General features: G+C 40.2%; 1 protein-coding gene across 1 annotated transcript; it reads left to right on the forward strand.

Annotated features, from left to right (window-relative positions):
- Positions 1 to 15722: 15722 nt before the first annotated feature.
- Positions 15723 to 16037, forward strand: LOC114420503. Its single transcript, XM_028386383.1, has one exon. The coding sequence runs from the start codon at positions 15723 to 15725 to the stop codon at positions 16035 to 16037; it is 315 nt and encodes a 104-aa protein (XP_028242184.1).
- Positions 16038 to 21447: the final 5410 nt, after the last annotated feature.

Here is a 21447-nt window from a genome sequence, read left to right on the forward strand (position 1 = left end):
CCTTCTTATTGTTTCATCAAGATTTCTTCCTTCAACTTTCCATGGAGAAATGTTGTTTTCACATCAAGTTGCTCTAGCTCCATGTCCATAGTTGCAACAAGAGCTACTAAAACACGAATGGACGTGTGTCTGATGATTGGAGAGAAAAGCTCATTATAGTCCATACCTTCCTTTTGACTGTAGCCTTTAACTACAAGACACGCTTTATACTTGATGACTTCAGCGCTTGATAACCCAAATTTCTTCTTGAAGACCCATTTGCATCCAACAACTCTTTTGCCTTCAAGTAACTCAACCAAATCCCAAGTTTGATTTTTCTGAAAGGAATCCATTTCCTCATTCATAGCCACCATCCATTTATCAATTACACAACAAGTAATTACTTCATGATAGGAAATTGGTTTGAATGAGTCAACTTCTTTTGCTACTTAGAGTGCATAAGAGACGATATCATCAAAGCCATATCTTTCAAGTGCTTTGATTTGACTTTGAGACTTCCTAAAAATAGTAGTCTTAGGCTTCCTCGTAAGGTTCCGACTCGTCTTGTCAGACTTGTCCACTAGTTTAGATTGATGTTGTTGGGGTTGCGTCTGATATTTTGTTCAATATCATCAGGTGCTTTAGAGTGCTCCTGATCACTAAATTTTTTTATTGTGAAGCTCTCAAACTTTACCTTCTTAATGACATCTACTGCATTGCTTGAATCTTCCATAGACTTAGAATGTGTTAAGTTAAAAGACATTTATTAAGACCCTTAATTATTTTGATTACATGTAAACAAATACAATGGTTAAAAGTTGTGTCTTATGCGCTATCAGAATATGTTTCACGAAGATAGAGTCATGATCTGATACGACATTAAAGATGACATTTAAGACTTTATTTAATATTCTGTGTCTGAGATTTATTTTGCAGAGACACTCTCCTAGGATTTGAAAAATTCTACGAAGAATAAATGAAACTAAGCTTTGAAATTCCTCAATCACCATCAAAAGGAAGTGGTTTCATATACTTGCTCTGACACAAAAGGAAGTGGTTTTCTGCTGTAGTGTTCAACACTCCAGCGACAAAGAGTGGTTTCTCAACATGAAAAGGTACGTGCATTTAATGCACACATTTAATACCCAATGATCACATTCTTCAAAAGCAAGCTTAAGAGAGGAAATATGCTCGTTTATAGACAACAAATACTTGGTTGAAAGAAGCCTATAAATACCAAAAGCTTTGAAGACATGGAGTATGAATTAAAGCACTCACTATTCAAATTCTTTTTGTAAAAAGCTCTCTATGTAAATTCTTGTAATGTTTAGAAAAGCTCTCAAAATACTTTGATTATCTTGAGAGAAAAAACTAAGTGTTGAAATTATTTATCCATGTAAGACGATTGAGTGTTAGTCATTGTGCAATCAAAATAAACAATTCTTCTTATTTGTGTTAGAGCCAGCAGTGACTTGGTAGGATAAATAATAGTGGTTGTAACAAGCTTGGCGTAGAGCTTAAGTTAAGGAGTCAAAAGTGGTAGGATAAATACTTGTAACTTATTGAAGTTAGTGGAACTTGGTGGGTTGCCAAGAACTGAACGTAGTCTAGGTGATTGAGATTAACCTAAAATCTTCTGTCTTATACTGTTTATTTTATTTTATGCTCTTTAAACAAACTCAGGGTTTGAATTTAATTTTTGCTTTTGAAAAACTCCATTTTTTATATGATATGAAACTATTGTGTGATTTACCTTGTGAAAATATAGTATTTGCTTCTTTAGTTTTTCTTCACCAAACTATAACATTGTTGTTTTCGAAAAAATGTTTTAAGTTCAGTAAAAATCACAATTTAATTCCCTTCTTGTGATATTTTTTTTTTACAAAATGTAATATATAGAGTTCATCAAAAGTGACATCTCTACTCAAAATGACCTTTCTTTTTGACATAGACCAGATTCTGAATCCTTTGACTCCATTTTCGTAGCCCATAAAGACGTCCTTCTTTGCTCTAGGCTCTAGCTTACCTTCATTTACATGACAATATCCTGGACATCCAAACACTTTCAGCATTGAGTAGTCATCTGGTTTGTTAAACCATACCTCAATAAAGGTCCTAAAATCTATGGCAGTGGATAGGGAGCGATTCACCAAGTAGCATGTTGTGTTGATTGCCTTATCCCAAAAACTTTTATTTAGCACTGAGTTTGATAGCATGCATCTGGGCCTTTCCAATAAAGTCTTGTTCATTCTTTCAACTACTTCATTTTGTTGAGGAGTATGTCGAAAAGTATGTTGTCTTGCTATCTAGCAATGCCTTTTTCCTTATAGAATTCATTGAATTCTTCAAAACAGAATTCCAAGTCATTATTTGTCTTCAAATGCTTAACTTTGTTTCCTATTTGATTCTGCAAGTGTCATCCAATGCTTAAAACATTTGAAGGCTTTAGATTTCTACTTCATTAGAAATACCCATGTCATCCTTGAGTAATCATCGATAATTGAAACGAAGTACCTTGCTCCTCCTAGGGATGGAAATCTCAAAGGCCCTTAGCAATTAGAATGGACACAATCCAATGTGGCCTTTGTAGTGTGCACTGCCTCTGTGAATTTTTTCCGGTGTTGCTTCCCACAAACACAATGCTCACAAAACTGAAGAGGTTTCACCTTATGATTTAGCTTACTCAGAATTTCCAGTCCTTTTTCACTCATGTGGCCCAGACACATATGCCATAGAGAATCATCATTGGACGTAGGACTTCCAGCTTATGAAATAGTTGAAACAGAGCATGTCACTGTTGAACCTTGAATGATATACATATTCCTTGCTCAATTCCCTGCATTACAATAAACTTGTCTTTCCCTTTGATTTTCATAACTCCACCTTCAACACAATAGGTAAAACCTTTTGAATCCATGGCTCCCATAGAGATTATATTCTTCTTAAGCTTTGGAATATGACAAACAATGGTTAAGGTTCTAAAAATTCCATCATGCATTCTGACTTGTATAGTACCCATGCCAACTGTCTTACAAGGAGCATTGTTACCCACCAAAACATTACCACCAGATTTCTTCTCATAAGTCACGAACCAGTTTTGATGTGGGCTCATATGATAAGAATAACCTGAGTATAATACCCATTGTTCAGAATAATGTTGTTATTGATCAACAACTAAGACTACCAAATCATTTTCTGATGAAGAATCACTTTGAACAACGACTGCAACATAATCTTTCTTGATTTTCTTAGGACAATTTTTCTTCCAATGGTCAGGTTTTTTGCAGTACTTATAGATACCCTTTGGATCAAATTTGCCCTTCTTGAATTCTTGGTCTTTCTTCTTTTTCTGCCCTTTTGCAGAACTGGTTACTGATAATTCAGAGGCAAAGACTTCATCACCATTTCCAAAAGCTTTGTGTTGAAGTTCTCTTGAATAGAGACTAGACTTGACTTCCTCAAGTGTGATGCAATCATTTCCAACACTTAGAGAATTCATAAAATTCTCATATGAAAGGGGGGAGAGAGGCTAATAGAATCTTTTCAAAATCTTTGTCTTCTAATTTGACATCAATATCATAGAGCTCCAAGAAGACAAAGTTTAACTCATCCAGATGATCTTTCAAAAGTGTACCTTCCTTCATACGAAGGCCAAATGTACATCATTTCAGTAGCAACTTGTTGCATTGATTTCTCCAACTTGTGTCCTAACACAAAAGCATTTTTTCTCTTTAGAAACTTCAAAAAGAACTTCATTAGATAGCGACAAAAGAATTAGCAAATGCATTTTTTCTTGTTGTTGCTCAAGAGTAAACTTATCAATCTTTGTTGGTTGACCATAAAGAGGTTCACAGTTCCCTTCTTCTTTCAACAAGGCATGCATCTTGATGCACCAAAGGTTGAAGTTGTTCTTCCTCTGAATTTCTCGATATTGATTGTGTTGACCATCTTCTAGATTGAATCTTGAAGACTCAGATGGAACAAAAACAAAATGGTTGATATTTGATGATGCAATCCTACCCCCCAAGGGCATTGGATAGAAGACTCCAAGAAGATTGGGCCAAAGATGCAAGAGAATGCCCTAGGGTTCTCATGAGCCTTAGGGTAGATTTCGGGCCCATGGGCTAAGTATGAGCCCACTTATCTTTGTACATATTAGATTAAGGTTTCATTAATTTTGGGCCTTGTATTTAGGGCTCCATAATGTAGGTAGGGTAACCTAGAAATGTAGGATTTTTCAGCCCTTGTATTTTAGGGCACCTAGACTAGTTTTTGTATTAGGGGTAGTTTTGTAATTTCTCATGCATTAAGTGAATATTTGATGTGTGTTAGAAAATAAATTTAATTGAATTGGGAGAAGCCCAATCCAATTAAATTTTAGAGGGGGAGGTGAGCATTTGCTTGCTACACCCCATTGCCACATCATATAGTCACACTTTGTGCATGTTCTTCATGCTTTACATGCCTCATGACACCTAAGCACACTTAGTGGAGAATCTTTGACTTGATATTGGATTAGTGGGATGAACCATAGCTAAATTTCACTAATCATAATTAGTGAAATTTTAGCTCCAAAATTTGGCTCCACAAATTCAATTTCAAATTCAAGTAAAATTTGAATAGAAATTCAAATTTCCCTCCAATTTTGTGTGACACTTAGGCTATAAATAGAGGCCATGTGTGTGTACCTTTTGGGATTTTGATACCAATGGAGCTTACATCATTTGATGATTAAGACCCATCACAAAATGGATGTGAGACGATTTGAATCGAAGTTCTAGATACCAGTTTGTTGGGTTTAAGAATGAGAAAGAAGAATTCGGATAAGGGAAAAAGAAATAGAGAGGATCTTGATTCATTTTTTTTCATTATCTCATTTTACTCGTTTAAGATAATGAATGCATTTTAATAAAATAATTGATAATATTAATTTCTTTGATAAAATAATAAGAAATTTTTTTATTATAATAGTAATTAAGTAAGTATATATTAAAAGAAATTAATTAATATATTATAAGTTGATATATAAAAAATAATTAATAATTTTTTATTCTCAATTAAAGTGACCAATATTTTAAGACAAAAAAATATTTTAATTATAGACATTATATATATATATATATATATATATATATATATATATATATATATAAAGTGTAAATTAACAAATTATGATTATAATTGTTCTTAAGATAAATCCAGTCCAAGTTGTTAACGTACTCTTTATAAAAAAAACAAATGAATGTATATTAACAAATACATGTGAAATTTGTTAACATGGATCCACTTATTTTTTAGAAGAAATTGTTTTTAAAATACACTCGGGTACAAATTACTAACACATTTCTTCTCTAAAATAAGTGTATCTATGTTAAGACAATAAATTAGGCTTTGACAACTGATTGAAAGAGACTCTAAGTCTTTAATAGAGGGCAAAACCTATTATATAACAGTTAATTAACATAATTCACTACTAGAAAATAGAATTTTAACATCGGTTATTAAGTACTTTCAACATCGGTTATTAACCGATGTTGAAAGTAATAATGTTAACATGAGTTTTACAAAACCAATGTTAACATAAAAATAACAACATCGGTTTTTAAAAAACTGATGTTTGTCAGACCCTAATTTTTTCCGGATGATCATTTGCTAAAGTTTTAATTCTTGCTAGTTGAATTGAGTTGCTTAACACCAGTTGCCATGCAATTCGTAAGGTTTTTCAATGTTTCGAAAAAGAATGCAAAAAATACCCAAAAGGGAGGGCAAAATGGTCATTTGGTGACCTTTTTAGGCCCCTGGCTCGTCTAGGCTAGCTTCTGGCTCGCCTAGGCCACCAGAAAACTTAAGGCTGAAGTAACCAACTCGCCTAAGCGAGTTGCTGTTCAACCTCCACCCCTCATTTCCTATAAATAGGTGTGAGGGGGCTGAGGTAAAGGGTTCAACTTCATATATTGAGAGCATTTTAGTGAAATTAGTGAAAAGAAAGAGAAAGAAGAAGAAAAAATGAGGCCTAGACGATTCTGAATCGCTTCCGTGATCGATTTCTACACCCTTCTTCACTGTTCTTCATTCGTTCTTCATTCGTCAACTGGTTAGTTTTTATTTTAAAGTTTTGAATACATTCTATGCACCCTTAGAGGTCCTTCTTGTTGCTTTTCACATCTTCATCTCATTCTTATACCATCAGGAATCTCATTTCTTTGTGTAAAGTGATTTTAACCGATCGTTTGAGCTGTAATCTCACCTTATCACTATAAAATAAAATTTCAACTGATCGTTTGTACCATAATCTCACTCCACCAATGTAAAATAAATTTTTAACCAGTCATTTACTTCGCAAGTCATCTTTTAATGAGTTTGAAAGTAAATAAGTGAAACCAAAGTTAAAATCAACACATGACCAAGCTTTTATCCATAAAAATCGCTTGAATCCGTTCAAAGGTCCAACGCCATAACGATCTCTTTTACTTTTATCGGTTAAAATGAACCTTTCAAAATTTTAAAAATCAACGCTATGTGTAACTTTCTTGCTTTTAAGAACTACATAGGTCTGAGTTCCTCATCGCACTCGAGGATACGCAGGAGCAAAAGTCACAGTCTTGTCGACCCTAAAAAGATAAAAAAACATAAAAAAGGGAAAATAGATAAATATTGAAGTCATGAATTTGCACATTTGATTAAAGGCTGTCGTCCCTTGTGACGGATGCGTGGGGGTGCTAATACCTTCCTCGCACGTAATAAACTCCCAAACCTTTATTCTTAAAATTTGCAGACCCCTTTTTGGTTTTTCTAACGTTTTCCTCCAATAAACATTGGTGACGGCTCCCTCACGTTGTCCTTTATTGGAAAACGCACCCTTGAGTCTCGCTCGCCCTCCCACCAAAGGGTAGGTTGCGATAGTTGGCGACTGCACTTAGGACTTTTGTTTAGAGAGTCAAGCCAGTTAATCTGTGTGCATATTTATCATGACTTCCTCTTTGTGTTGTTTCCCTTTCTTTCTTTTATGTTCTTGTATTCATATAACGCTTTGGATGTTTTTGTATTTGGTGTATCTATTTCTTTTCATATGCCTGTTTATAATATTTGTTCATGCACACAAGGCACCTATACTTTTGCACACACGGTGAGTTATTAGGGCCCTATACCCGGGTCCATGGGAACATAGGAAGTGGAGGTTGATCTGTGGTCATGCTGAGTCTCCGACTCTCTTGATGATAGTGACACCTTATCTAGAGTTTTTCTCTTGGATGATACGTTGTCGCTGGTAGTCCCTACCGCCACAATGTTTGATATCAAAGAGGATGATATCTCTAGAAACCTTTGAAAGTTATGTGCAACCACCTTGGGGGTTATCACTAAGAAGCAAACCTTTAGTCCCTCCCATTAGGTCCCTGAAATAGAGGCACGGAGCAAACACACTTTGTTTGATTTCTTGATATTGCCATGCATATCTTTATGATGTCATTATTGTGTGCGTCTTTCCTGTGCTTGCCATGTCATTTTGGCATTAATTGATTGTGTTACCATGCCCGTATGTTTGTCTTTGTGCTATCAACCCCTTGCTCTCACGTATGCATACTCATAATGTGTCATCACTCGTGCACTACATTTTGTCTCGTTATTTTGTCACGGGAAGACGGAAGGTCCACATCACCTTCTTAAATGCATGCATGAGGCACCATGGTAGTGACTGCGAATGAACCATGATGCCCAATGCATTGTGAGTAAAAAGATATGGTCTTCCGGGCTCTTGTGTCTGTAGATAAAATGCATTTTTTGTCATGCATAACATAAACTTTCCTTCATGCATTCATCATATTCCTTCCATGATAGGGTGTCGAAGTATTGATCAGCAGAGTTTTTCATTTTAGCAAACATGGGATCGAACCAAGCACCCTCTTTTAAGAAAAGGTTCTATCATGTCAAAATCAAGAGCCTAGAAGTAGCCAGTTTGCAAGAGCTAGGGCAGCAGATGAGTCAACTCCAATGTCAAGCCTTCCGCAAGACCTATGGAAAGATATGGTATTTGGCTATGATAGAAGTGTCTGTCGATGCCATTGCATCCCTCACTCAGTACTACGACCAGCCGCTAAGGTGCTTCATGTTTGGGGACTTTCAGTTAGTACTAACCGTAGAAGCGTTTGAAGGGATCTTGGGGTGCCCGCTAGGAGGAAGGAAGCCATATCTGTTTTTTGGGTTATACCCCTTCATGGCAAGGATAGCCAAAGTGGTCAAGGTCTCGACGCAAGAATTGGACCGAGTAAAACAAAATAGAAATGGGGTGGTCGGAATACCAAGGAAGCATTTGGAAGAGAAAGCGAGGGCTTTGGCAGATCAAGGGGAGTGGACTTCATTCATTGATGTTTTAGCACTTTTGGTGTTCGGGGTCGTCCTCTTTCCAAATGTGGATGGGCTAGTGGATCTAGCAGCGATCGACGCTTTTCTTGCTTATCACCACAGCAAGGAAAGTCCGGTCATTGCTGTTATGGCCGATGCCTTTGACACATTTGACCAAAGATGCGAGAAGAGCAACACAAGGATTGTCTATTGCACACCCGCTCTTTATGTATGGCTGGTCTCTCACATGTTTCATCATGAAAGTAGACCCATTTGTCCCCTACAAGGTCACTACATGTGCGTCGAGAAAGGGAAAGCGAATTGGGAAGAAATCTTGGCGAATATGGTAGGGGCGTCCGTTAATTGGTTCCCCCGATGGAAGGAAGGAGGGGCCGGAGTTTTGTGCTCATGTGAGGGATTCCCAAACATCCCTTTAATGAGAACGAGGGGTTGTATTAATTATAATCCCGTACTTGCCATAAGACAGGTAGGCTACCCCATGAGGGAGTGTTGTCGGAAGAGCCTCGGGATCATGCTCAGGGTGAATTTGAACCATACCCTATGTTCACCACCGAGGGTTCGGCATGTAGTGGTATGCCTCAACCCAATGCCGCGGGGGCCCCTCAACAGTGCCCACTGCAACCTCTACAATTGTCCATGGGGAGACTGCCTCTAGCTGTGGAAGGCAGGGAGAAATTGGATCTCATCGAGGAGAGGCTAAGGGCCATCGAAGGGGTTGGTGATTACCAGTTCGCTGACATGGCAGAGTTGTGTTTAGTGCCTGACGTCGTCATCCCCCTGAAGTTCAAGGTGCCGGATTTTGATAAGTACAAGGGAACTACTTGCCCCAAGAACCACCTGAAAATGTATTGTCGGAAGATGGGGGCATACTCCAGGGACGAGAAGCTCTTAATGAATTTCTTCCAAGAGAGCTTGGCTGGGGCAGCGGTCACCTGATATACAAATTTGGAAGCTTCCTAGATCCGCTCTTGGAAGGACTTGATAGCTGCCTTCATCAGGCAGTATCAGTATAACATCGACATGGCTCCTGATAGAACCCAATTGCAAAATATGAGCAAGAGGGAGCATGAGTCTTTTAAAGAGTATGCCCAGAGGTGGAAGGACCTGGCAGCACAAGTGGCACCCCCTATGATGGAAAGAGAAATGATAACCATGATAGTGGACACACTGTCAGTGTTCTACTATGAGAAGATGGTGGGCTACATGCCCTCTAGCTTCGCAGATTTGGTATTTGTGGGTGAGAGGATTGAGGTAGGCTTGAGAAGGGGAAAGTTCGATTACGCCATTCCTACTAGCACAAGCAATAGGATATTCGGGGCAAGTGGGGCCAAGAAGAAGGAAGGGACACACACACTGTAACTTCAGCTCCTACTTGGCCTAAACCCCAACAAACACTTCACAACCCCACCTACTGATATTCCTTACACCAACCAAGCTTTTTGGCCCACTTCGGAAACCTTTCCAATTCAATGCCCATCCAGAAAATAGTGCATGCTCAACCACAAAGGTCTCCACTCAAAACTTGGCTCCCACACAATCTTGCCTCACCGACAACTCCAGTCCCAGCACAAGCGCCAATCCAGAAAGGAATTTTCCAGTAAAGAAGCTTGTGGAATTTACCCCGATCCCGATGCCATATGCTGACTTGCTACCATCCTTGATCACCAACCAATTGGTGGTGGTGAACCCTGGGAAGATTTACTAATCTCCCTTCCCTCGATGGTACAACCCCAACACAACCTATGCTTATCATGGAGGTGTCTCGGGGCATTCAATAGAACAATCCGTGGCTTTCAAACACAAGGTCCAAAGTTTGTTTGACACGGGGTGGCTGACATTTCAAGAGGGCAACCCAAATGTAAGGACAATTCCTCTTGCCAGTCATGGGGGATCGGCGGTTAATGCGGTGGAGGAATGTGGACCTCGGGGGCCGAAGCGGATGGAAGATGTGTTAACCTCTAGGAGGTTCATATTGGAGGCACTGCGCAAAGCAGGCATGATTTTCCTTGACAGGGGCAAGGGAGATGCTTGTTTGATACATCCAAGAGCATCACATGATGTAGAGGCATGCTCGGTGGCGGAGGACCTGCTATAGGGGTTGATGGACAAAGGCCTGATTAAGGTTTATGACGCGGGAAAAGAGGGAGGAGATATATGCATGCAATTGGCTGATAAGAGCCCGAGCAAACCCAAGACATTGGTGATCCTCTTTACCAGGGATGTTGCCATGCACAAGCTCCGAGGCTTCCAGCCTATCCTAGTTAAGAAACCTGTGTCATTCCCCTACAAAAGTGACAAGGCGGTGCCATGGAGGTACGACACACAAGGGCCCGACGGAAGGAAGGACGCGTCCGTCGTACATGCTAAGGATGCTCTATCCTCCGCCAAGGTCACTAACATTTCTATCACGAATGGCATGACCCATAGCGGGCGGATCTTCGTGGCACCCAAGCCACCGGTGCAGCCCAAGGACCCGAAGGGAAGGACCAAGGCAAGCGTGGAAGAGAGCGTCAAGGCGAGCCTGATTTTGGATGAAGAAGTCCCAGTCGGAAGGTTTGCTAAGGAAGAAGAGGACTTCAGGAAAAATGGGATATCCGCTGAAGAAGCAATTGAGTTCCTATGAATCATCCAGCAGAGTGAGTTCAAGGTAATTGAACAACTCAATAAAACTCCAACTAGGATCTCCCTGTTGGGACTACTCATGAACTTTGAACCTCATCGGGCACTATTAGTCAAGATTCTGAACGAAGCCCACGTAGTCCAAGACATATCTGTGGAAGGTTTCAAGGGCATAATCAACAATATCACGACCAATAATTATCGCATTTGCCGATGAGGAAATACCCGTTGAGGGTCAGGGGCACAATAGAGCCTTGCATGTATCCATCAAATGTTTGGACCACATTGTGGCCAAAGTACTTATTGACAATGGGTCTTCTTTCAATGTCATGCCCAAGGCTACTTTGGACAAGTTGCCTTTTAATGCCTCACACCTAAGGCCAAGCTCCAAGGTGTTGTGGGCTTTCGACGGCAACCACCGGGACGTAAGGGGGGAGATCGATCTCCCAATTCAAATCAGACCCCACATATGCCAAATTACTTTCCAAGTGATGGACATAAAACCTGCCTACAACTACTTACTAGGCCGGCCTTGGATTAATTTAGTGGGGGTAGTCCCTTCGATGCTACACCAAAAGTTGAAATTTGTGGTGGAGGGGCATTTAATTATAGTCTTGGGAGAAGAAGACATTCTTGTGAGTTGTCCTTCTTATACGCCTTACATGGAGGCTGCGGAGGAGTCCTTGGAGACATCCTTTCAAGCCTTGGAAGTGGTGACCAATGCTTATGTGGAGTCTCCCCCAATACAACCATGCTTATCTGGGGCCGCATTAATGGTAGCTCGGGTGATGTTAGGACATGGATACGAGCCCAAAATGCATTTGGGCCGGAACGGCTATGGCGTGGTGAGTTTGGTAGAGTTCACCGGGAATCGCAAAAGGTTCGGACTGGTATATGAGCCAACGCGCACCGACATGAGAAATAGTGCCCTAGAAAGGAAGGGAAGAAGCATGGGCCAGCCGCAAGGGCTGCAAGTAAAAGGGGTTCCCTTGTGTCACATCAACGAAAGCTTTGTCAGCGTAGGTTGGATGTACGAAGGACAGGTCAGCATGATTCATGAAGAAACCCCTCAAGAGCATCCAAATTGGGTGCGCCCATGCCCTCTGGAGTTTGAATTGAGGAACTGGTGAATCGTCAAACAACCTAGAATTTCCGTGGTGAGCTCAATGTAATTCGTTAGTCCTAACCGAATTGTTGGGCCTAGGATTTAGGGTTCTCTCCTTGTTTGGGCATATCTTTGTTATCACAAAATTATAAATATATAATCCTTCTTCATTTGTTCTTGCACTTTCGTATTTCTTTTCATTCTTCTGTATATTTATTTTTGTTGCGATTAAATGGTACGGATCCGACAATGAGTCCTGTGAAGGTAATGATACCGAGGACCCAGATGTTGATTTTGAGCAACTGATAAATCAAGCTGAAGAAGGGGAAGATGAGGATTGGGGGCTTCCCCCAGAGCTAAAAAAAATGGTCGAACAAGAAGATAGGGAACTGGAGCCACACCAAGAAGAAACAGAGATCGTAAGCTTGGGTGTTGGCGAAGTTAGAAAAGAGGTCAAGGTTGGCACGGGCATGACCACACATATCCAGGATGAATTGGTGGCTCTACTACGAAACTACCAAGACATCTTCGCTTGGTCATACCAAGATATGCCCGGCTTGAGTCCCGACATTGTGCAACATAGGTTACCTCTGAATCACGAGTGTTCCCCGGTAAAGCAAAAGCTGCGGAGGATGAAGCCCGAGATGTCCTTGAAGATAAAAGAAGAGGTGAAAAAGAAATTTGACGTTGGCTTCTTGGCTATATCTTGATACCCGAAATGGGTTGCCAACATTGTGCCGGTCCCTAAGAAAGATGAGAGGATGCAAATGTGTGTGTACTATCGGGATCTAAACCGAGCCAGTCCAAAGGATAACTTTTCTCTACCACACATCGATATCCTTATGGATAACACGACCAGTTTTGCCTTGCTTTCTTTCATGGAAGGATTCTTAGGCTACAACCAAATAAAGATGGCACCAAAGGACATGGAAAAGACGACCTTCGTCACCCTGTGGGGAATGTTCTGCTACAAAGTAATGTCCTTTGGGCTTAAGAACGTTGGGGAAACTTACCAACGGGCTATGGTAGCATTATTCCATGACATGATGCATAAAGAAATTGAGGTCTACGTGGATGATATGATTGCCAAGTCAAAGACCGAGGAGGAACACCTCGTCAACTAACGGAAGTTGTTCGAGAGGCTACGTAAGTACCGATTAAGGTTGAATCCCGTGAAGTGCACTTTCGGGGTCAAGTCGGGAAAGTTGCTCAATTTTATCATAAGCCAGAAGGGGATAAAGGTGAACCCAGACAAGGTAAAAGCCATCCTCAAAATTCCTGAGCCACGCACTAAGAAGCAGGTCCGAGGTTTCCTAGGGCATCTAAACTACATAGCGAGGTTCATATCTCAACTAACCGCCACTTGTGAGCCTCTCTTTAAGCTTTTGCGTAAGAACCAGTCTGTCCAATGGGAAGACGACTGCCAAGTGGCATTAGGAAGAATCAAGCGATGCCTCATGAATCCTCTTGTGCTTGTGCCGCTGGTGCCCAGAAAACCCCTTATCTTATATATGACTATGTTGGATGAGTCGATGGGGTGTATGTTGGGGCAACATGATGAGTTCAGAAAGAGGGAACGGGCCATTTATTACTTAAGCAAGAAGTTCACGACATGTGAAATGAATTACTCGTTACTCGAAAGGACATGTTATGCCCTAGTGTGGGCAGCCCACCGTCTAAGGCAGTACATGCTCAGCTATACCACTCGGTGGCAGGTTCTACTATTGAAATTCGACATTGTTTATGTCACTCAAAAGGCGATAAAGGGAAGTGCCTTGGCAGATTAAATGACTCAGTAGCCCATCAACGACTATTAGCCTATGCATCTAGAATTCCAGGATGAGGACATCATGAACTTGTTCGAGGAGGAGGTGGAGGATGAGGATAGGGACAAATGGATTGTATGGTGCAACGACTATTAGTTGTTATTCATGAGTTAGTATTGTATTGAAAATTTTCAAGAAAATAGCAATGTGCCTCTAATTTATGGTTCTTTTCGCGGAGATTGTATATAATTTCTTTCTTGTGTGATTTTATAGAATTGAAACTCCATTTTTGTGACCTAATGTTGGATTCAACTGAGTTTGTAGGTCAAAGAGAAGGTGCAAAAAGTTGTTGATGAACTCACTTAGCGAGGCAGATTGGCTGAGCGAGCCTCATCCACTTAGCGAGACAGCCAGCTCGCTTAGCGGATAGGAAACCCTAGAAGAGTATAAGTCAGAGATATGTGCGCTTAGCGCACAACTAGCCCGTCCAATGAGGACGTTGTCTCTTCTTGCGCTTAGTGCGCCCAAGCTCGCTTAGCGGAATTTCACTTACTCTCGCTCAGCGAGGCATGCTCGTTGAGCGAGCCTTCATGTGCTGAGAAGTCCAAGAGCCTTTAAAACACTGAGATTGGCGGAAAACCAAAGATCACCACCACAACCAGAGTCTAGCCAAGCATTTGCTACGTGAAAAATAGAGAGAAATAGGGCTCAGAGGTTGGAGAAGACATTCTCCTTCCTCTTCTTCCATTTTCTTTCATAAAAAACATTGCTTTCTTTGTTGTTTTAAAGCTTTACTTGTAATGGAAGGCTAGAACCTCTTTGTCGGGGAGTAAACTACTGAAACTCTTGAGGTAATGTTCTAACTATCTATTTAATGTTATTTTCTGGTGTTCTTTGCTTTTATCTATATTTATTTTACATGCTTGTGGCTTGATCACCCATTTGTATGTTTAGTTAGACTTTTTAGTGTTGGAAAATGCTTTAAAACCTTAGAACTTGATTGAGCAAGCTAGAAATCTGTATGTCTAGGAATGGAATGCTGTGATCTAGTATATTTCACATTGTATGCTTAGTGCAACTCTTTTAGAACCAGTTTGTTGAGGAATCAAGAACAAAAGCTAAGAGAGTTAGGCTCATTCATGTGAGGAATCATAGTCTGAGTATTTTCTCAGTGTAAGAACACTAGGATAACGTTAAATAGAAAAAAACCCTTTTATACAGGAAGAGAAATTTTAGTAGGAAACTCCCCAATGCTTTATCTTGATATTTGTCACATTTTACAACTTTGAGTATTTTACTTTTATCCAAGTAGTTTAATAGTGCATAAAACTTATTTCACCACTCAATCTTTACTTTATTTCCAAGCTTAAAAAGTGTTTACATCTTGAATATACGTAGTCTAGGTGAAACAAATTCCTTGTGGATACGATACTCGGTCTTACCGTTTTATATACTACTTGTGCGAATCGGTACACTTGCCGACTAACAAACAAGTTTTTGGCGCCGTTGTCGGGGATCGAACCCGGGTCATCCGCGTGACAGGAAAAAAATACTTACCACTATACTACAAGTCCAAAGCACTAGGCCATGGAGTTGGGGCGGTATTGGTCACCCCCGATGATCAATGTATACCCTTCATGGCTAGATTAGGCTTTGACTGCACGAACAACATGGCTGAGTATGAGGCGAGCACCCTTGGGATCTAAGCGGCAATTGACTTCAAGGTCAAGTTGCTCAAGGTATATGGGGACTCAGCTTTGGTAATCCTCCAATTGAGAGAAGAATGGGAGACCAGGGATCCTAAGTTGATACCCTACCAGGCCTACATCAGAAAGCTAATAGAGTACTTCGATGACGTATCCTTTCACCATATTCCTAGAGAGGAGAATCAGATGGCCAATGCATTTGCCACTCTGGCATCCATGTTCCAATTAACCCCGCACGGGGATTTGCCGTACATCGAATTTAGATGTCACAGAAAACTTGCACATTACTGCTTGATAGAAGAGGAGCAAGATGGCAATCCTCGGTACTTCGTTATCAAGCGGTACATCGAAGACAAGGAATACCTACAAAAAGTCTCTAATAACGACAAGAGAATGTTGCAGAGGTTGCCAGCTGGCTTTTTCCTTAGTGGAAATATCCTGTACAAGAGGAACCATGGTATGGTTTTCCTCCGATGTGTGGATGCCAGGGAGGCTGAGTAGATGCTAGTGGAAGTGCATGAGGGATCCTTTGGAACACATGCCGACAAACATGCCACGGCTCAAAATATTCTGAGGGTAGGGTACTATTGGCGCACTATGGAAAACGATTGTTGTATCCATGTGAGAAAGTGCCACAAGTGCCCAAGCCTTTGCCGATAATGTCAATGCTTCGCCTATGCCTTTGAGCGTCTTGGCAGCGCCTTGGTCGTTATCTATGTGGGGAATAGACATGATTGGAGCTATTAAGCCCAAAGCTTCAAATGGACATCCCTTCATTTTGGTCGTCATTGACTACTTCACCAAATGGGTTGAAGCGGCTTCATACGCCAGTGTGACTAGAGTGTGGCGGTTAGGTTCATCAAGAAAGAGATAATTTGCGGTATGGGTTGCCCAGGAAGATTATCACTGATAATGCCACCAATCTGAACAATAAAATGATGAAGGAAATGTGTGAGGACTTCAAGATACAACACCACAATTCTATGCCTTACAAGCCCAAGATGAATGGGGTAGTTGAGGCTGCTAATAAGAACATCAAGAAAATAGTTCAGAAGATGACCGTGTCATACAAGGATTGGCACGAGATGCTCCCTTTTGCGCTGCATGGTTATCGAACCTTGTGATGCATATCAACTTGGGCAACCCCGTTCTCTTTGGTATACGGGATGGAGGTTGTGCTTCCATTTGAAGTAGAGGTTCCTTCGTTGAGGATTCTAGTCGAGTCAGGGTTGGAGGAATCAGAATGGGCCCAAACTCTCTTTGATCAATTGAATCTTAGAGAAGGTAAGAGATTGGCCACCATGAGCCATGAACGATTGTATCAAAGCCAAGTGAAGAACTTTTTCAATAAGAAGGTACGCCCACACAAGTTCAGCGAAAGGGGCCTCATCTTGAAGAAAGTATCCCAAGCTCAAAAGGACCATAGAGGGAAGTGGGCTCCAAATTATGAAGGACCTTTTGTTGTGAAAAAGGCATTTTCAGGAAGGGCATTGTTGCTTGCCAGCATGGACGATGAAGAGTTGCCTTCGCCCGTGAATTCCGATATTGTCAAACGATATTATGCATGAAGCCTGGTGCAACTATAGGATTCAATACATGATTGTTCTCCAAGGACTCATTTGGGATCTCCAAAGTCTTAAAATCCTTTGTAAACCATGATTGCAACATTAATAAATATTGGACTAATGATTTGCATCTTAAACTTCCTGTGTTGTGTCTTTTACTTCTTAAGAACATACACTCCTAATCTTACCCATTGAATTCGAAGCCATTTGGCTCAATTAACGGGGTGTCGTAAGCGTTCAAGTAAAATTGAACATGATAACACCTGCACTTAAACATCCAAATCATAAGCATGCATCCATTTGCATCTTGTCGTCCTGTGAATCAAAGGATGAATAAAGAGTCATTTTGAGTGATGGTCAATACCACACCAAAATTGAGGCAAGGGTGAGCGAAAGGTAATATAGGTATTTTGTGGTGTTGTTTCACATTTGTTGCATGATGCCATTCCATTTGTTCAAAGCTTAGGGGGCAGGTACGACCAGGTGCTAGGCCCATGATCAATCAATACTCATCTGGCATTTGGCTCAAGATGTTAGAGAAGCGCTTCAAGGAGGCAGCCTAGTATCCCTAGTTTTCTTCTTTAAAATTCCTACTTTTATTTATTTGTCTGTTTTCTTGAATTATATTTGAATTCGCCTAGTTTATTTGCAATCATAGGAGTTTAAAAATATATAAACATGACAAGGAATAATCAAAATTTTTGCAAAAAAAAAAGAAGGGGTTAGCTCGCCTGGGTGAGCATGTCAGACGAGAAATTTAAAACGGGGGGGGGGGGTGAAGCAATTTCTTCACCCCCATTCTTCCCCAAAACTCCAAGAACACCAAGTGCTTACAGAAATCACGAATCCAGCAGCCCCCAAGCCCCCCATTGTGCATTTTTTCTTTTGTTCTTTGCATTTTCGTTCATCCCTACAAGTAAGTATCGCCTCCCTTCAAGTTTTTGCTTTCCATGGTGGTATTTTTAGTGCTTTAGTTGCTTATTTTTTGCAAATTCCATGGGACAAATTATGTGTGAATCCAAGCTTTGTTTGCTTGGTTTGAGGGTGTTAGTCTTCATTTACAACTAACTTTTGTATTGAAAAACATTATGAAATTTATGTCTTTTCCCCAATTTATAGTTCTTTTTGTAGGTTTATACATACTTTTATGTTTATTTTAATTTTTATGTAGTAGATATTCCCTTCATTGTGAATTAATGTGTTTTCAACTTCAGTTTCAGGTGAAAAGATGAAGAATAAGAAGGTTGCAGTAGCTGGTGTCTCGCTAAGCGAGACATATGCGCTTAGTGAGCAACATCCGCTAAGCGAGGCACTCAGCTCGCTTAGCGAGTTAGGAGAATTTGGAAGAGAATCTGCCAAGCATGCACGCACTCAGCATGCCATCAGCTCGCCTAGCGAGTCATTTGTCTCTTCTGGCGCTCAGCGTGCCTAACTCGCTAAGCCAAAAGTCACTAACTCGCGCTTAGCGCGAAAATGGCGCTAAGCGAGCCTTCGAGGACAGAAATCCCTTAAAAGTTGAAGTTGGCATAAAAAAGAGGAGTCTTGGAGTCTTTAGCTTATGAAAGAATAGAGATATACGTGAGAGACGCAACAGGGCAAGGGAGCACCAAAAACCTCAGCTTTCAAGAGGATTCTAAGTTTTAGAGTGATTTCTAGATTCCTAGAGGTGGAGGAGACATCCCCACCATTGTGTAATTTGAATTTTGCTTCCAAAAAATCCCTATTGTAGCTAAAAGGTGATAACTTGCCATGGAAGGCTAAAGCTTTTATTGGGAATTTCTGCTAAGCCTTGATGTAAAAAACTCTTTACTATCTATTTAATATTGTTTTGATGTGTTCATTGCTTCTATCTGCATTTAATTATTGCATGCTTGTGGACTGATAACCCATGTGTGTGTAAAGTTAGGATTTTTAGCATTGGAAAATGTTTTGAATCCTTAGAACCGGATAGAGTAGGGCTAGATAATTGTATGTCTGGACACGAAGTGTAGGGATTTAGTTTTTAATATGTTGTAATCGTAATGCAATTCGTTTAGGCTAAGTTCGATGAGACATCCTAGAATGAGGTTTAAATAGAATTAGTCCATTCGCGCGAGGAATCGGTGTTTGGTAGAATTGCTCTTAGCATAGAACACAAAAACAACCTTAAATAGAGAAAAACCCTTAATTGCATCAAGTTACTCAGTAGAAGGACCCAACGTTTTAATCATCTATTTATTTCTCGCATTTACATAGTTAATTTTATAGTTATCTTTAGAATTGCAACTATATCCTATGTTTATTTCCATTTCATGATTTTATGCAAATGTCTACTTATTGAATGAATGCTTTTCCGAATGAAACAAACTCCCTGTGATTTGATAGTTGGTTCTTACCGTTTTATATTACTTGTGACTCAGTACACTTGTTGATAAATTTCACAGTTGTAATAGAGGCAAAAAAAGTATTTTGGCGCCTTTGCCGGGGAGTTTCTTTCCATTTAGGAAAGTTTAGTTCAATTTGTAGGCATTGATTCTTTATTCTTTTATTAATTTTTGTGTGAATAGTTAGTTTAGAATTTATTTTTTCTCTTGGATTGGTTAACCGTTGCTCTTCTAGGATGTTCCTCCAGAAGGCGGTTGCTTCTGGAGGAAGCAACCTGGCTCGCTTGGGCGAGCTGGGTGGCAAGCTCTTCCCCTATTTTCCTATAAATAGAGGGAGGAGTGAAGGAGAAAGGGGTTCAGCCCTTCTGGTACTTCGTAATCACTTAAAATTAGTGAGGAAAATTGTTTCCATGTAGAAAATCCAAGCCGAGGCGCTTTCGTAACGTTTCCGTAACGTTTCCCTGGGTGATTTCGCGAAGATTTTCAACCGTTCTTTGTCGTTCGTCGTTTCGTTCTTCGTCGTTCTTCAATCTTCAACCGGTAAGTTCCCGAAATTGAACTTTTCAATTCATTCTATGTACCCTTGGTGGTCCCCATTTGTTTCGTGTACTTTTATTCTCATTTCATTTACTTTCCGTACCCCCTTTTGACGTGGTTTAGTCATTTACTTAAGTCATTTTCTCGCCTAATCAAAAAATAAAATAAATTTCCACCAATTATTTGATTTGTAATATCCGTTAATTTTTGTTAAAATGAAATTCGACCGTTCGGTCATGCCGTAACCACGTTGGAAACCAAAAAAAGGTAAAGTAATAATATAATAATCAAAAAATATCTTTTAGTAAAATAAACCAAAAAAATCAATCGGACATTTCTCTTTGGGATTTCTCTTTCTTAATTGAATTGACTAATAACTAAAGTGAAACTAAGGCTAAAATCAACTCGCAAGGTCAAGCTCGTCCGCAAAAAATCAATAAAAAGGATTTTAAGGTTCGATACCTCAGTTTTTCTCACCAAGTAAAAATGGGTCATTTTAAGGTCCAACGCCTTAAAAGGACCTCCTTCCAAGTAAAAATAATCGCTTGATTGGCCCTATAGAAAGAACTACGTAGGTCTGATTTCCTCTTCGATGGAGGGTACGTAGGAGCAAGAGCCCCGCTTTTGTCGACCTCAAAAATAAAAAAGAAATAAAAGTTTAGGTACACAATTTCACAAAATTCTAAAATTAAGGTTGTTGTCCTTTGGGACAAACGTGAGAGGTGCTAATACATTCCTCAAACGTAAATACAACTCCCGAATCTGGAATATTCTTCATGACCGGTTTCCTTCGGTTTTTTCGACGTTTTCCACAAATAAACGTTGGTGGTGACTCCGCGCGTATTCCTTTCTTGGGACACGCACCCGTGAGCCCCACCTCGCTCGCCCGCAAAAGGGCAGGTTGCGACAGTTGGCGACTCCACTGCAGACTGTTTTTGTGAGTTAGGCCTATTTTAGCAAATTGTGGAATTGTGAAACTTTGTGTGTGCATTTTTTTTGAACTGTGTAAATATAATAAATGTTGTCTTTTCCACATTTTTACACTGCATTCTAAGCACCCACGTGTTTGAGTAAAAAAAGGGGCCCTATACCCGGGTCCATGGGAATATAAGGAGTGGAGATGAATCTATGGTCATGCTAGGTCTCCGACTTGCTTGATAATAGTGAAACCTTGTTTAGAGTTTTCTCTCTTTATAATGTGTTGTCGCTGGTATTCCATACTGCCGCAATATTATTATCTTGAGTGATGATACCTCTAGAAAACAACCATGTGAGATATGGATCGTTGGGAGTAGTTATTAGAGACCCCTAGATATTATCCTATAGATCCCCAAATAGGGGCACAGAGCAAACACGCTGCGTGCCATTTTAAACACTGCCATGCATATAGCCTAAATGTCATGTACGCCTTTGCTGTATGATTATTTGTGGATATTGCCATACTGT

Source organism: Glycine soja, chromosome 7 (genome assembly GCF_004193775.1).
Source record: "Glycine soja cultivar W05 chromosome 7, ASM419377v2, whole genome shotgun sequence".
Classification (NCBI taxonomy): domain Eukaryota; kingdom Viridiplantae; phylum Streptophyta; class Magnoliopsida; order Fabales; family Fabaceae; genus Glycine; species Glycine soja.

Bases quoted from the DNA above. Each gene is read 5' to 3' on its own strand.
- LOC114420503 (XM_028386383.1), top strand. From the start codon at position 15,723: ATGGCCAATGCATTTGCCACTCTGGCATCCATGTTCCAATTAACCCCG.